A 16,935-nucleotide genomic window follows, 5' to 3' on the forward strand; every position below is an offset into this window, starting at 1 on the left:
ATAGTTGCAAGAAAAAGTTTGTGAACCCTATGGATTACCTGGATTTCTGCATTGATTACTCAAAATGTGGTCTGATCTTCATCTAAGTCACAATAATAGACGAACACAATCTGACTAAACTAACAACACAAACAGCTGTACATTTCACATTTTTATTTAAGACATTGAGTAATTATTCACAATGCAGGATGGAAAAAGTGAGTGAACCTCTGTGTTAACGACTTCTCCAAAAGCTATTTGGAGTCAGGTGTTTCAATTAAGATGAGATTGGAGGTGTGGGTTGCACAGGTGCCCTGCCCTTTAAATAAAGGCACACAAAGCCTGGTTACTGACAAATCTGTTCTCCAGAAAGATTGGTTAGTGTGAACCATGCCTCGACCCCAACAACTTTCACAGAGCCTTAGAATACGCATTATAGAGATGCACGAAGCTGGAAAAAGTTACAAAAGCATTGCTAAAGACCTTGGTGTTCATCAATCCATGGTAAGACAAATTGTCTACAAATGGAGAAGATTCAGGACTGTTGCTACTCTCCCTAGGAGTGGGTGTCCTGCAAAGACTACTCCAAGAGCAAAAAAGGGCAATCATGAAAGAGGTGAGAAATAACCAAAGGGTAACAGCAAAAGACCTCCAGAAAACTCTACAAAAAATGGAAGTCTATGTTCATGTGTCCACTATCAGAAAAACACTGAACAACAATGGTGTTCATGGAAGGTCACCACGAAGGAAACCACTGCTGTCTAAAAATAAACATTGCGGCATGTCTCAGGTTTGCCCAAGACCGACCACCTAGATGTTTCACAACGCTTCTGGGAAAATATGCTGTGGACAGATGAGACATTTGTTTTACTTTTTGGGAAAAATGCACAACGCTATGTGTGGAGGAAAAAGGGCACTGCACACCAACACCAAAACCTCATCCAAACTGTGAAGCATGGTGGAGGGAGCATCATGGTTTGGGGCTGCTTTGCTGCCTCAGGGCCTGGATGCCTTGCAATCATTGAGGGAACAGTGAATTCAAAAGTGTATCAAGACATTTTATAGAAGAATGTCAGGGCAGCAGTCTATGACCTCAAGCTTAAGAGAGGTTGGGTGATGCAACAAGACAATGACCCAAAGCACACAAGTAAATCAAATAAAGAATGGCTGAAAAGGAAGAACATTTGTGTTTTGGAATGGCCAAGTCAGAGTCCTGACCTTAACCCAATTAAAATGCTGTGGCATGACCTGAAGAGGGCTGTGCAATAAAGACAACCCAGAAATATTGATGAACTGAAACAGATGAGGGTAGGAATTAGGGACGCACAATATATTGGTGAACATATCGGAACTGGCCGATATTAACTAAAAATGCCAACATCGATATCGGCCCAATGTCTAGTTTAACGCCGATGTGAAAAACCGATGTCAAAGCTGACGTGCATACCTATATAAAGCTGACGTACTATGGAACGCCGTTTGGGTCAAAAAAGATATGACAAATAACACTATTGACAATAACACTATTTGAGGCGTTAAATAAGCTTTTAATTTGACACGTCAAATAACACAGTTCTATTATAGATTGTGTGTTCTGAATTTGCATGTGCAAGCCAAGCGCCACCAGTACTATCAGTGGCACTGTCAAAGCTGTACAAAAAAAGTCTGCAAACACCGGCCACGAACGATGTGTTTACAATACCTCGTTGGTAATAAAGCATCATTTCTTTGACTGCAACTTCTGGGGTAGCTAGCTTGATACCTAGCTAGCACCAATACAACCAGCCTGAAAACAATGACCAGTAGAACCTGCAGTCATTTTCACTATTCTTAGCAATGATATAGGAATCCTTGTGAGTAATTATTAGCTAGGTAGCCACTTGTTGTTCGCCTATTGAAATTTAACTTTAGTTCATGAAAATGAATAGCTAGCCAGCTACTTAACCTTGTAGCCCAAAGCTAACGTTATAAGCAGCCAGCTAGCTTCTTCTGGCTAGTGAGGCTCGACCTGACAGGGTTGTGTTGTGAAGTTAACAAGAAGGATTAGGCATAATAGCGCAATTTGCAGTCTGCCTTTCAAAATACAAGTACCTCTTTGAAAGTGATGCAGAAGGTTACAATTAGTGGAATCATGCCATATTTATACTAGATAACGTTAAACAAGGTAGGAATGTGAAGCAATGAAATTAGGTATCAGTCTACTCGGTGACACCAACAGAATACAACTGTGAAGAGTTCATGCAAATATTAGCGTTGTAGCTCTTATCGCGGGACTGTGACTGTGAAATCACCTCCCCAATCAGCCAATTATGTGTATTGACATTCATATTGCACTGTACAGCTTTACCTAAGGATTGGGGATCAATGAAATGGGGTAACAGTCTATTCAATACCCAAGCTATTTTTTGCCCAACGTCCTCCTCAGAGTTATCAGACTCCAAAACATCCACGTAGTATTGTTTTTCCTCTGGAATAGTGTTGACAATAAACGTGGTTCAATTCACAGTTGTTTCAGGGTCCCACAATAAGAGCTATGATGCTAATGTTCTCTGGGTGTCACTGAGTAGACTGATACCCCATGTCATTGATCCACAATCCACAGGTAAAGCTCTACAGTGAAATAACTATGGCCCCAATGCAATTATAAAGTATAATAGATTGTGTGATTTCAACAGCTTTTTTGTCAATTTAACAAATTATTGTCTTTTGTTGATTTTATATAACATTCCAATCTCGTTTAGCATGATCTATTCAATTATGGCATAATTCTACTATTTGTGTTCGTTTGCGTCACTGTCAATGACGTACTTTTAATTTGAAGGCTAACCTCAAAGTCCACTATTGTGGCTAATCCTTATTGTGGCTAGCGTCACAGATGGGTCCCACCACCATAAATCAAATAAGAACTGTCTTATAAAGGAGGGTTATTTTAGATGACACCTAGGTATATAGTTAGCTAGCTAACTATAGCTACTGAAACAGATGATGTTTTGCGATGTTTTTGGGGAAGAATATTGTTTGCATCCATGAGCTAGCTAGCTTTTTTTATGACCAGCACAGCAGGTGCGCGAGACAACTTTACCAGCATCATAGCATATGAATCGATGAATCGTTGTGACATTTGTGACATGTGTAATAACTACTTTAAAAATGTATGAACGCGTTAAATTATTATGTGACGTGCAGTCATATTCAGGTCCTGATTGGTTAACATGCTTATTTGACATTTATCTTTTTTGACATGCAAAGACCCAAAAGGCGTTCCATAGAAATCCTGGTTGAGAAGGAAATGACTGAACAAATGAACAACGAAACAGCACAGCAAGTATGTGAGTTGTGATGATGTTTTACTGGTAATGGGGACATACGTAAATGCCAACAAAATAATTTTTGGGACAGTGTGGTGTGTGTGTGTGTAACCTCCATTTAACGAGGTAAGTTAGTTAAGAACAAATTCTTATTTACAATGACGGCCTACCCCAGCCAAACCTGGACGACGCTGGGCCAATTGTACGCTGCCCTATGGGTCTCCCAATCACAGCCGGATGTGATACAGCCTGGATTCGAACCAGGGACTGTAGTGATGCCTCTTGCACTGAGATGCAGTGCCTTAGACCGCTGCATCTGTGTTTGTGTGTCAACTATTTCACTGTACTAGAATGCTTAAGGCCGCTAACATTTTAAATATCGGTATTGGATATTGGTATCATCCAAAAATGTAATATCGGTGCATCACTAGTAGGAATGATTCAAAATTCCTCCTCAATGTTGTGCAAGTCTTATAAGCAGCCACAGGAAGCGTTTGGTGGAGGTTGTTAAAGGAAGATCTACAAGTTACTAAATTCAAGGGTTCACTTTTTCCAGCCTGCACTGTGAATGATTACTCAATGTCTTCAATAAAAATGTGTCATTAGTTTAGTCAGATTGTGTTTGTCTATTATTGTGACTTAGATGAAGATCAGACCACATTTTATGAGTAATCAATGCAGAAATCCAGGTAATTCCAAAGGGTTCAAACTTTTTCTTGCAACTGTAGGTTGTAATATGGCTATGGGTCGAGGGGCTTGGCTTCCCCAGTGATTTTACCCACGCACCGCTACTGCCTATTTGTTGTTTATCAACTACGTGGAAATTCCCACACCCAATTTGTGAATAAGTACAAGTAGCCTTTGTCATTCTTCGGAACTCGCTAGGACAGGAAATTACATTGAAATAGCGGCAGGAACTTCCTCTGGAGGGTCCTTTAAAACCCTTAGACTAAAATGTTTGTGCCCCCGCGGAAATCTAACATAAAAGAGATCCCCATCAAAATCCATCTGTTTAAGCTAGAAATATCCAGGTTTTTTTGTTGCATAGGCTGTGTCTCAATCCATCACATCCGCTGTTATCGCCCTTCTGTATCTGCAGTGAAAGGTGGCAGAGCTAGAGTGGTGTTTGTCAGATCATGAGACATCCTGAAAATCGGTCTTCTAACGAAAACGTCTGTAGCGTTCGAACTGTTTGGCCTACAAACTATTATGAACACTCTAATGAAAGATGAGACTCATGAATAGGATGGTGCTCTCCGTTTTGCACAAGATTCATCTGAAGGTCCCTGGTACCATACCAGTATGGAGATAGTTTAGTGCCTAAAATAAGGGGATAAATACATGTACAAATAAAAATTGTTTCCTGATCTTTATCTCTCTCAGATATAGGACAAACACCTCAGAATAAACATCCTTTTGATTTTTTAGGGGACTATCTGTTGTTCCATGTAGTAAATCAGTCATTCAACGAGTTTCTATTGGCTAATAGCAATAATGCCAAATTCAATGTTTCATGCAATCATTTGTTTAGTTTTTTTAAATGTTTTTTTTAATATACCTTAGGGGGTCTTAAAATTCTAAATCAAATAGCTAAATAATAGTTGGCATCACAATCTTAAAACAATTCCATATGTTAGCTTAGAACCCCCGGTTTTGACAGGGCTTAGATTCTAGAGGGTTAGTAAACACTGCCCTCTCACCATTCGGTTTACAAATCTCCACTGACCTCATATCAACAATCTTTAACCTCTCACCTGCCTTACCTCAGGAGGCCTGACGCCGCATGCAAACACAAACAGGAAAACACCTAAAATGCGCAATTTGAGTATGTTCTTGTTTGTAATGTGTAAGCCCAGTCCCACAGTCATCCAACCACTATTACTCAGGCTTTATTTGGGAGACTACATTTACAACTGTACTTTTTAAAGCACATTTTAACTCATGCTTCTCTGCCAGATATCACTGAGTTGGTACATGCCACTGTAATGATAAAAGCTTTGTTTACCTAACCCGGTGTACATCTCATGCAGCTGTGTGATAGTGTCTGCTAGTAGAGACAACTCTGGAACCTGTGCAAGCTCTGTAACAAAACAAACTGCTGCCGTGTGTTTATTCTTAACTGTAAAACTGGAACTTGGAGGGAATGACCTCGTAAGGTTAAAACGTGAGGAACTCAACCATCTGTGGTCATGCAGATTTGCTACCTTTAACCCGCTCACACAGTGGGTAGTCATGTAATTGATTAAGGGAATTCATCTAGCCATACAATAAGATTGAGATTTTTTTTTAAATAAATAATTAATTCATACCAGAAACATCTAGCAGTAGCAAGTGTCTGTCTTATGCCCCAATTCACATAGCTAATGGCAACCGAAGCCCACTAATAATCCTTCAACACGCTGCAATGTTTGTTCACATGATAGAATCACATTAAGTAGTAAGTGACGGCCTGTCATCTTCAGCATTGCTGAATGCTCAACCATGTGGTGTCTCACATAGAGAGCAGTAGACCTTTCAAACTATCTGCAGGGAGGAAGGAAACAGGGTTGCTAGGATACAGAACTAAGAGTCCCTGGTCGAGGGGAAATATAAATGCAGATTCTGAAAGTAAACAAAAACACTCAGAGAAGAGTGAAAGAGTCACTATCAGAACCTACTGAAGAGTCAAGGAGTCACACTAGTAAAACCTACTGAAGAGTCAAGGAGTCACACTAGTAAAACCTACTGAAGAGTCAAGGAGTCACACTAGTAAAACCTACTGAAGAGTCAAGGAGTCACACTAGTAAAACCTACTGAAGAGTCAAGGAGTCACACTAGTAAAACCTACTGAAGAGTCAAGGTGTCACACTAGTAAAACCTACTGAAGAGTCAAGGAGTCACACTAGTAAAACCTACTGAAGAGTCAAGGAGTCACACTAGTAAAACCTACTGAAGAGTCAAGGAGTCACACTAGTAAAACCTACTGAAGAGTCAAGGAGTCACACTAGTAAAACCTACTGAAGAGTCAAGGAGTCACACTAGTAAATCCTACTGAAGAGTCAAGGAGTCACACTAGTAAAACCTACTGAAGAGTCAAGGTGTCACACTAGTAAAACCTACTGAAGAGTCAAGGAGTCACACTAGCAGAGCCTAGTGAAGAGTTAAGGATTCACATTAGTAGAACCTAGGGAAGAGTCATGCACTTTGAAGTCACACATATACCTCAGCACCAGTGTGTGAAAGTGGCTGGAACTGAGGTGGTGATTCTTTGGGATGATTATAAAGCATTCTCATCCATCCACTGACCTGAGTGTGGAAGTTGGCCATGGTGGTGGTCTCTATATCCTTCTTCCCCAGCACCTCCATCTTGACCGGCGCATTGGGGAACTTGTAGGAGAAGTAGTCCAGAAAGTCTGGTAGGTAGGAGGCCGCTCCATGGATGATGCCCATGACGTAGTGGGCCGCTTCAGCTTGGTCCTCGCTGAATGACAGGGTGACAAATTCCTGGGCGAAGCGCTGCATCTCGGCCGGGGAGAGACAAGCCAGCTGCTGGCAGTAGGCGTGGGCCACCGAGGCTCCTCCGTTGGCCTGCTGCTCCACGTGGATCAGACGGCCAAACTCCAGCCCTGACATGCCCTGGGACTGGGCACTGTGGAGGGGGGAGCCATAGCCCAACCTCTCCCTGACCATGGAGGCAGTGGAGGTGGACACGGAGGTAGTAGTGGTGGTGCTGGAAGGATCCTGATGGGGACTTGGGAAGGTGTGGAAGAAACTGTTATTGGTGATGTAGTTACTCCTGTCTTGTGTGTTGAGCAGGTCCGGCAGGTCCACAGACACACCAGAACACACCGTCTGACTGGAGCGGTGGTACATCTTGGGACGGCTGCGTCTTTCCCTCTCGCAGTCTTTGTGCTTCTTTTTCTTCTTCTTCTTTAGCTTTTTCAAGAGGAGCTCGTCCTCCGTGTTGACTTTTGGCTTCTCTGTTGATTCTGCAAGGAAGAGAAGACAGTGTAAGCCAACAGGTGTAAATAAGATGAGTGCATGACTTACCTACTTCACAGCTTTTGACTCAATTTATTATGAGGGAAGCTAAAACAGTGTGAACACCTCACATGGAAATGACCAACTTGGCATTGAATCTCCATGTATTCACCATTATTTTTAATCCATACCTTTCAGTGGAGATTTCACCTCTCCGTTCTCCCTTTTATTCACAACCATAACCTGGTGGTTCTTCTCCCTGTCCCTCTCTTTATCACTCTCCTTTTTCTTCTCTTGCTCATCTTTGCCAGTGTGGTCTAAAATAGAGAAATTGAATACAGTTTAAGTAACAAACACATTGATTCTGAACCATCAACATTTAATTCAACTTAATCTCAACTGTAGGCCTTTAAATCAGTCAGTGGTATAATAATAATCTACTGGGCCTAGTAGCATTATGTAGGCCTACTGTACAGTAGCAATGCTTAACTAATGTTATCAGCTGGCTTTAGTTATTTCAAACCTAGTTTTCATGACTTTTTACATTCCATCTGTAATTTAAGACTGACAATGTTGACCCTACCACACGCTGTATCACCGTTCTCCGTCTTTGTATGGCAACTCCCAGGGTTCACTTTCTCCATGAGTGAACTCTGCGTTTTAGCACTCTTCTCCTTTTCCTTGTGCCGTTTCTCATTCGGCTTCTTCACTTTCGCAGGAGAGGCGAGAAAGTTGCTGATCTTGAAGATCTTTCGTGTGAGAGCTGGCGCGGTGGAGTTGCTCGGCTTGGCCGGGCCGAAACTCCATTTCGCTGGGCTTCCATAACTCTGCTTCCCGTTGTGTTTTTCCCCTGCACACACTAAGTCCCCGTTCAATTTATTGTGTTTCAAACTCTTCTCCTCGATTCGGACTTTCTTTGGCGGTGGAGGGTAGACATCATTGGAAGACTGTAGTCGACTCTCTGGCGGTATTTTGGGTACCAAGGGGTTTGGGGGATTTGTTTTGCCATTAGCTGAGAAATGCATGGAACCTACGGACTCGGCCATCTTGGAAGTTTCTATTTTTTACGCTCACACGTAGCTGCTGCGTGACTGAGAGACAGAGGAGGGGCGGTCCCTTGTGAAGTACGTCAGAAGACAAGAGGCGGGGGGGTGAAAAGAGTAAACACTGTTGTTTACATGTTGCAAGCGGGAAAATCGAGCTGTCATTTATACAATTTACACTATGCACAATGTAAGTCAACTACATTCTTACAATGCATTTATATAGTGGACATTGTCACTGTAACGTTATCTCCATGTGCGAGATATACTTGAGATAGTGAAATAAATGAGGACATTAGACTATTTTTTTTAACCTTTATTTAACTAGGCAAGTCTGTTAAGAACAAATTCTTATTTACAATGACAGCCTACCCCGGCCAAATCCTAACCCAGACGCTGGGCCGTTTGTGCGCCACCCTATGGGACTCCCAAACATGACCAGTTGTGATACAGCCTGGAATCGAACCAGGGTCTGTAGTGACGCCTCTACCACGGAGATGCAGTGCATTAAACCTCTGCGCCACAAAGATGTGAGTATTTGTATTTGTATTTATTAAGTATGTCCCAGCAGCTACTCTTCCTGAGGTCCAGCAACATTAAGGAAGTTATATATTATTTCAAATATTACATGACATTACATTTCTTAACACTTTGTCCAATACATTTAGTATGTTCCCTCAGGCCACTATTCCACTATCACATATGTACAATACAACATCTATGTGTACGTGTGTAGAGTGTGTGTCTTATGTGTATGTGTGTCTCTGCCTGTGCCTGTATGTGTGTCTCTTCAAAGTCCCTGCTGTTCCATACGGTGTATTTTTATCTATTTTTTAAAATCTGATTCTACTGCTTGCATTAGTTACCTGATGTGGAATAGAGTTCCATGTAGGCATGGCTCGATGTAGTACTGTGCACCTCTCATAGTCTGTTCTTTACCTGGGGGTTGTGGGGTATGCATGGGTGTCCGAGCTGTGTGCTAGTAGTTTAGCAGACACCTTGGTACATTCAGCATGTCAACACTTCTTACAAAAACAAGTAGTGATGAAGTCGATCTCTCCTCCACTTTGAGCCATGGGAGATTTACATGCATATTATTAATGTTAACTCTCCATGTACATTTAAGGGCCAGCCGTGTTGCCCTGTTCTGAGCCAACTGTAATTTTCCGAGGTTTCTCTTTGTGGCACCTGATCACAAGACTGAACAGTAGACCAGGTGCGACAAATCTAGAGCCTGTAGTAACTGCCTTGTTGATAGTGTTGTTAAGAAGGCAGAGCAGCTCTTTATTATGGACATACTTCTCCCCATCTTAGCTAATGTTGTATCAATATGTTTTGACCATGACAGTTTACATTTCAGGGTTACTCCAAGCAGTTTAGCCACCTCAACTTGTCAATTTCCACATTATTTACTACAATATTTAGTTGCGGTTACAATATTTAGTTGAAACTAACTGCAGCTCTTTGTTAAGTGTTGCAGTGATTTCACTCCCTGTAGTATCTGATGTGTATAGTGTTGAGTCATCCGCATACATAGACACAATGGCTTTACTCAAGGCCAGTGGCATGTCGTTAGTAAAAATTTAAAAAGTAAGGTGCCTAGACAGCTGCTCTGGGGAATTCCTGATTCTATGTTGTAGAGGCTTCCATTAAAGAACGGTGTTCTGATAGACAGGTACAGACAGGTACAGTTGAAGTCGGAAGTTTACATACACCTTAGCCAAACACATTTAAACTCAGTTTTTCACAATTCCTGACAATTAATCCTAGGAAAAATCCCCTGTCTTAGGTCAGTTAGGATCACCACTTTATTTTAAGAATGTGAAATGTCAGAATAATAGCTGAGATAATTATTTATTTGAGCTTTTTTTTCTTTCATCACATTCCCAGTGGGTCAGAAGTTTACATACACTCAATTGGTATTTGGTAGCATTGCCTTTAAATTGTTTAACTTGGGTCAAACATTTCGGGTAGCCTTCCACAAGCTTCCCACAACACGTTGGGTGAATTTTGGCCCATTCCTCCTGACAGAGCTGGTGTAACTAAGTCAGGTTTGTAGGCCTCCTTGCTCACATATTATTTTTCAGTTCTTCCTACACACTTTCTATAGGATTGAGGTCAGGGCTTTGTGATGGCCACTCCAATACCTTGACTTTGTTGTCCTTAAGCCATTTTGCCACAACTTTGGAAGTATGCTTGGGGTCATTGTCCATTTGGAAGACCCATTTGCGACCAAGCTTTAACTTCCTGACTGATGTCTTGAGATGTTGCTTCAATGTATCCACATGGTTTTCCTGCCTCATGATGCCATCTATTTTGTGAAGTGCATCAGTCCCTCCTTCAGCAAAGCACCCCCGGCTTGCAAGCCTCTCCCTTTTTCCTCCAAACATAACGAGAGTCATTATGGCCAAAGAGTTCTATTTTTATTTCATCAGACCAGAGCACATTTCTCCAAAAAGTACGATCTTTGTCCCCATGTGCAGTTGCAAACTGTAGTCTGGATTTTTTATGGTGGTTTTGGAGCAGTGGCTTCTTCCTTGTTGAGCGGCCTTTCAGGTTATGTAGATATATGTGGATATAGCTACTTTTGTACCTGTTACCTCCAGCATCTTCACAAAGTCCTTTGCTGTCGTTCTGGGATTGATTTGCACTTTTCGCACCAAAGTACGTTAATCTCTAGGAGACAGAACGCGTCTTCTTCCTGAGCGGTATGACGGCTGCGTGGTCTCATGCTGTTTATACTTGTGTACTATTGTTTGTACAGCTGAATGTGGTACCTTCAGGCGTTTGGAAATTCTCCCTAGGATGAATCAGACTTGTGGGTCATACATTTTTTTCTGAAGTTGTGGCTGATTTCTTTTGATTTTCCCATGATGTCAAGCAAAGAGGCACTGAGTTTGAAGGTAGGCCTTGAAATACATCCACAGGTACACCTCCAATTGACTCAAATTATGTCAATTAGCCTATCAGAAGCTTCTAAAGCCATGACATCATTTTCTGGAATATTCCAAGCTGTTTGAAGGCACAGTCAACTTAGTGTATGTACATTTCTGATCCACTGGAATTGTGATACAGTGAATTGTTGTCACAGGATCCAACGAAAGTGGCGCCCCTCCTCGGTCGGGCGGCGCTCGGCGGTCGTCGTCGCCGGCCTATTAGCTGCCACCGATCGTTGGTTCTGTGTCTTTTGGTTTCGTCTGTCTGTTCCGCACCTGTTTTGTGTCTGTCATTAGTGGGGCCTTATTTAGTGTGTGTTTTCAGTTGGGGTTTTGTGCGGGATTGTTGATTGTCCACTCAGGACGGTGGTCCGTGTTTTATTACGGGTTTGTTTCTGACAGTTTCACGAAGAGAGGATTTACTGGGCTGCGCCCCGTGCCTTTTTGTGCCGCTTATATATATATATTTTGTTCGCAATATTGGGAATGTGTTTTTCCCAGGCAGTCTGTCTGTAGCGCCCTGTGCCTCGCGGTTTTTGTTGTGTGTGTCAAATTATTAAAAAGGACACTCACCTCCAGCACCTGCCTCCTGCATCTGATTCCGCCTTACACCAGTCCAAGTCAACTGTGACAATTGTAAGTGAAATAATCTGTTTGTAAACTATTGTTGGGAAAATTACTTGTGTCATTCACAAAGTAGATGTCCTAACCGACTTGCCAAAACTATAGTTTGTTAACTAGAAATGTGTGGAGTGGTTAAAAACGAGTTTTAATGACTCCAACCAAAGTGTATGTAAACTTCCGACTTCAACTGTAAGTCTTTATCCACAATATAGCAGGGGGTGTAAAGCCATAACACATACGCTTTTCCAGCAGCAGACTATGATCGATAATGTCAAAAGCCTCACTGAAATCTAGCAAAACAGCTCCCACAATCTTTTTATCATCAATTTCTCTCAGCCAATCATCAATCATTTGTGTTAGCGCCGTGCTTGTTGAATGCCCTTCCCTATATCATCGTGCTGAAAGTCAGTTGTCAATTTGTTTACATTAAAATAGTATTGTATCTGGTCAAACACCATCTTTTGCAAACCTTTACTAAGGGTTGGTAATAGGCTGATTGGTCGGCTATTTGAGCCAGTAAATGGGGCTTTACTATTCTTGGGTAGAGGAATTACTTTTGCTTCCCTCCAGGCTTGAGGGCACACGCTCTCTAGTAGGCTTAGATTGAAGATATGGCAAATAAAAGTGGCAATATCGTCCGCTATTATCCTCAGTAATTTTCCATCCACATTTGTTTGGTTTTCCTTGCTTGAGAACTCAGTGTACTATCACTACACCGACCTTATACAATTTGAGGCAATATGAATGGGATGAGATCACGGCCATGCTGAAATATTAAAATGTGCCACACGGTGGAAGCAGAACTGAACAATGACATCACCTACACCTCCATATTCAGTGCCTTCAGAAAGTTTTCATACACTTGACTTATTCCACATTTTGTTGTGTTACAGCCTTCATTCAAAATTGATTATATAGATTTTATTTTCTCTCACCCATCTACACACAATACCCCATCATGGCAAAGTGAAAAAATGCTTTTCGAAATGTTTGCTAATTTAATGAAACAGAAATACATAATTATCTAGTTTACATAAGTATTTACACACCTGAGCCAATACATGTTTGAATCACCTTTGTCAGCGATTTGTTTTTCTATTTATTATGGATCCCCATTTGCTGCTGCCAAGGCAATCTTCCTGTGGTCCAGCAGTTATACAATTTTAAATATTACAATACATTCATAACAGATTCACAACACACTAAGTGTGTGCCCTCAGGCCCCTACTCCAATACCAATTAATTAATTTGTTTATTGTAAAATAGCATTGTATCTGGTCAAACACTATTTTTTCCAAAAATGTACTAAGGGTTGGTAACAGGCTGATTGGTCAGCTATTTGAGCCAGTAAAGGGGACTTTACTATTCTTAGGTAGCGGAATTACTTTTGGTTCCCTCCATGCCTGAGGGCTCACACTTTCTAGTAGGCTTAAAGATATGGCAAATAGGAGTGGCAATATCGTCCGCTATTATCCCCAGTAATTTTCCATCCAAGTTGTCAGACCCCGGTGGCTTATCATTGTTGATAGACAACAATACTTTTTTCACCTCTTTTACACTCACTTTACGCAATTCAAAATGACAATTCTTGTTGCAATATTCATATGTGTAAACATACTGAATTATAATTGGATGCATTTTACCGCCGTATCATACTGTGCTATGATTGGTTAAGACCACCCAGATGGTTAGGTCATGGTCAGTTGATCATGGTTGGAGATACGTGAACATGCAAGTTGTAGCTAGCTAATAAAGAGCTACGTTAAGAAATATCCTGTAGTACTGCATTTTATTATTTTGTACAAAGCGTGCAAAACAAGACACTTGTCTTTCATAATTTGATCAGATATACTTGGATGGGTAGTGTCAGCGTTTGTTGCTGGCATGTCATGCCTAAGTTTGCTAATCTTGCCAATGAAAAAATCATTAAAGTTGTTGGCAATATCAGTCAGTTTTGTGATGAATGAGCCATCTGATTCAGTGAATGATGGAGCTGAGTTAGCCTTTTTTCCCAAAATGTATCTTTGTTTCATAGTGTAGTTTCTTCTTCTTTTTATTCAGTTTAGTCACATGATTTCTCAATTTGCAGTACGTTTGCCAATCGGTTGTTCAGCCAGACTTATTTGCCATTCCTTTTTCCTCATCCCTCTCAACCATACAATTTTTCAATTCCTCATCAATCCACGGGGATTTAACCGTTTTTACAGTCATGTTCTTAATGGGTGCATGCTTATTAGTAACTGGGATAAGCAATTTCCTAAATGTGTCAAGTGCAACGTCTGTTTGCTCCTCATTACACACCACGGCCCAACACATATTCTTTACATCAACAACATAGGAAGCACTACAAAACTTATTGTAGGACCTCTTATACACTATATTTGGCCCAGCCTCTGGAACTGTAACGATTGTCCAAAGGATTAGACCAAGGTGCAGCGTGGTGAGTGTTCATCTTTATTTTAAATCGGAACACTTAAACAAAATAATAAACAAATACAAACGACCGTCCCGTCTTGCAGGCTAAATACGAGCAGTACAAAATCAAGATCCCACAAACACAGGTGGAAAAAGGCTGCCTAAGTATGGCTTCCAATCAGAGACAACGATAGACACCCGCCTCTGATTGGAAACCATACCCGGCCAAAACATAGAAAATAACACATAGAATGCCCACCCCACACCCTGACCTAACCACATAGAGAAACAAACCCTCTCTCTCAGGTCAGGGCGTGACAGGAACTTTGGTTTTCCTAGATATGGCTACTATAGTGTTATCATTACATCCAATGGATCTGGATACTGCTTTAAAGCACATTTCTGCAACATTAGTAAAGATGTGATCAATACATGTTGATTATTTAATTCCTGTGCTGTTTGTAACTACCCTGTTAGGTTGACTGATAACCTGAACCAAGTTGCATGCACTGGTTACAGTTTTAAGCTTTTTCTTGAGTGGGCAGCTTGATAAAAGCCAGTCAATATTTAAATCACCCAGAAAATATACCTCTCTGTTGATGTCACATACATTATCAAGCATTTCACACATGTTATCCAGATACTGACTGTTAGCATTTGGTGGTCTATAGCAGCTTCCCACAAGAATGGGGTTTAGGTGAGGTAGATGAACCTGTAGCCATATTACTTCAACAGTATTTAACATCAGCTCCTCTCTAATCTTTACAGGAATGTGGTTCTAAATATGAACAGCAACACCTCCACCATTGGCATTTCTGTGTTTTCTGTAAATGTTATAACCTTGTATTGCTACCACTGTATCATCAAAGGTATTATCTAAGTGAGTTTCAGAGATAGTCAGAATATGAATTGAATCTGTTACTAGCAAGTTCTTAATTTCATGAACCATGTTTCTTAAGCTACATATGTTAACGTGGGCTATTTTGAGCACTTTTCTGGGATGCTTGCTGGTTTTAATTTCTTTACTGGGAATCTTAGCAGAAGTAGATATTCTCATGCTATTTATGTTAGTGCAGGGTGAGCGGCACACAGTGGACTTCCTACTAGGGCACACCGCCTGAGTGCTAACAGCATAAATCTGGTTCATAGGCACATGATTACTGCTTACAATAGCTGTAGGATCAGCAGAAGCATTCAGGGCAGTTAGAAGGACATAAATTAGGTTACTTACATTTTGTTAACCAATGCCGCTGGTATAATGTACATTTGCTAAAGCATTATGATGACTCAGACATAACAGTAGGGATTAACTGGGCTTGGGTCATTGATAAGTCATAGTCTCAACGCAGCCTTAGAATTCTGCGAAAGGATCCAGGAACCCAAATGACTTGAGTGGATCCCATCCTCCTTATAAAACGTGTTTTATTTCCAAAAGGTATCGAAATCTTCAACAAAAGTTATACCCATTGTGCTGCAATAATCACATAGCCAGTTGTGAAGAGAAAGAATCCTGCTAAAGCGTTCAATGCCACGATTCAGACAGGGCACAGGACCAGATATGATGGGTATTTTATTAGTGTCTAGCAGAGAGTCAATCGGCTCTTTAAAATCCAGTTTCAACTATTCAGAGCTGCCCTTGATAATGTCATTAAAACCCTAATGGACTATGATAGAATCGGTGTCCATGTCCTGGCGTAGTACATTCGGGAGCAGCTAGGAATGTCATTTACTCTCGCTCCTGGATAGGACATTGTTTTTGCACAAGGAACAGTCACATTTCTTACCATGGAGCTGCCCAAAATCACGGCTGACGAGGTCAGGGAAATCCGCCCACTCTCAGTCTTTACAGGATCGTGCAGGCCTCCGACGGATGGAAGGTTGCCGACGTAGACTTCGAAATCATACGGGAAGGAGTAGGAGTTGGCACAGTGGTTGCAGACACAGGTACCCCCAGCGACGAATGTGCTGGATGATCAGGCTCCAGGGCAGTGAAAGTATTTGTTGTTTGTATCCGCTCCAGGCCTCTCGTTGGGAGTGCAGACTGCTTTGCGGAAGGTCGCTTTCTTCGGCCTCCACGGCTCGTGAGATACGACCATCGGTGATTGTCATGCTCCTCTTGCTGTGCTCCTTTGACTCCGCTATCATATGTGGGAAGAGAGGCAGGAGATGGCTCCCTTGACGAACAAACTCCGGGCAACACCGGCCAGTCGGATAACGACAAACGACAAGACAGAGATGCACCAATATGCGTGAACTCCATTCAGCCACAGATGTAGAAAAGGTAAACATTCCGCTCTGCGTTTTCCCCAGTTTCTTACGTAGGCTGGCGACCTGCATGATCAATGAAGCCTCCTCAAGCCTATAATCCTTGGCAAGCAAACAATTGCCGCATTGGAACTCTGAGTGATCCAGTTTGTCCCGAAACAAAGTGTAGTAGATTATTTTACTTCTCCAGACAAAGAGGGCTCCATTAGAAAAGTCATCTGGGACTAACTTTGTTAGCTTGATGGCTAACATTAGCAGCTTAGCTAGGTTAGCTGCTCTTTCAAGCAGACTTTAACCTGTCAGTTAAGCGCGATTCCAGGACAAGAAATAGCGGAAATAGCCCTAGCTGTTAAAAGCTAACCGCATTGCGGAATCCATGCAAAAACAAGTTTGGTATTTATGTTT

General features: G+C 41.6%; 1 protein-coding gene and 1 pseudogene across 1 annotated transcript in view; one reads left to right on the forward strand and one right to left on the reverse strand.

Moving 5' to 3' along the window:
• The window catches only part of LOC106561326 (lysine-specific demethylase RSBN1L), a 31,302-nt gene extending 22,830 nt beyond the window's left edge, over positions 1 to 8,472 (reverse strand). The window contains exons 1-3 of the mRNA XM_014125166.2: positions 7,831 to 8,472; positions 7,439 to 7,564; positions 6,573 to 7,255 (exon numbers count right to left, since the gene is read on the reverse strand). Coding sequence (XP_013980641.2) covers positions 6,573 to 7,255; positions 7,439 to 7,564; positions 7,831 to 8,293 — 1,272 coding nt within the window. The 5' untranslated portion in view covers positions 8,294 to 8,472. The remainder of the gene's footprint in view (positions 1 to 6,572; positions 7,256 to 7,438; positions 7,565 to 7,830) is intronic.
• LOC106561341 (E3 ubiquitin/ISG15 ligase TRIM25-like) overlaps positions 1 to 16,935 on the forward strand; it is a 552,627-nt pseudogene that overhangs the window by 270,198 nt on the left and 265,494 nt on the right.

Source organism: Salmo salar, chromosome ssa17 (genome assembly GCF_905237065.1).
Source record: "Salmo salar chromosome ssa17, Ssal_v3.1, whole genome shotgun sequence".
In the NCBI taxonomy this organism is placed as follows: domain Eukaryota; kingdom Metazoa; phylum Chordata; class Actinopteri; order Salmoniformes; family Salmonidae; genus Salmo; species Salmo salar.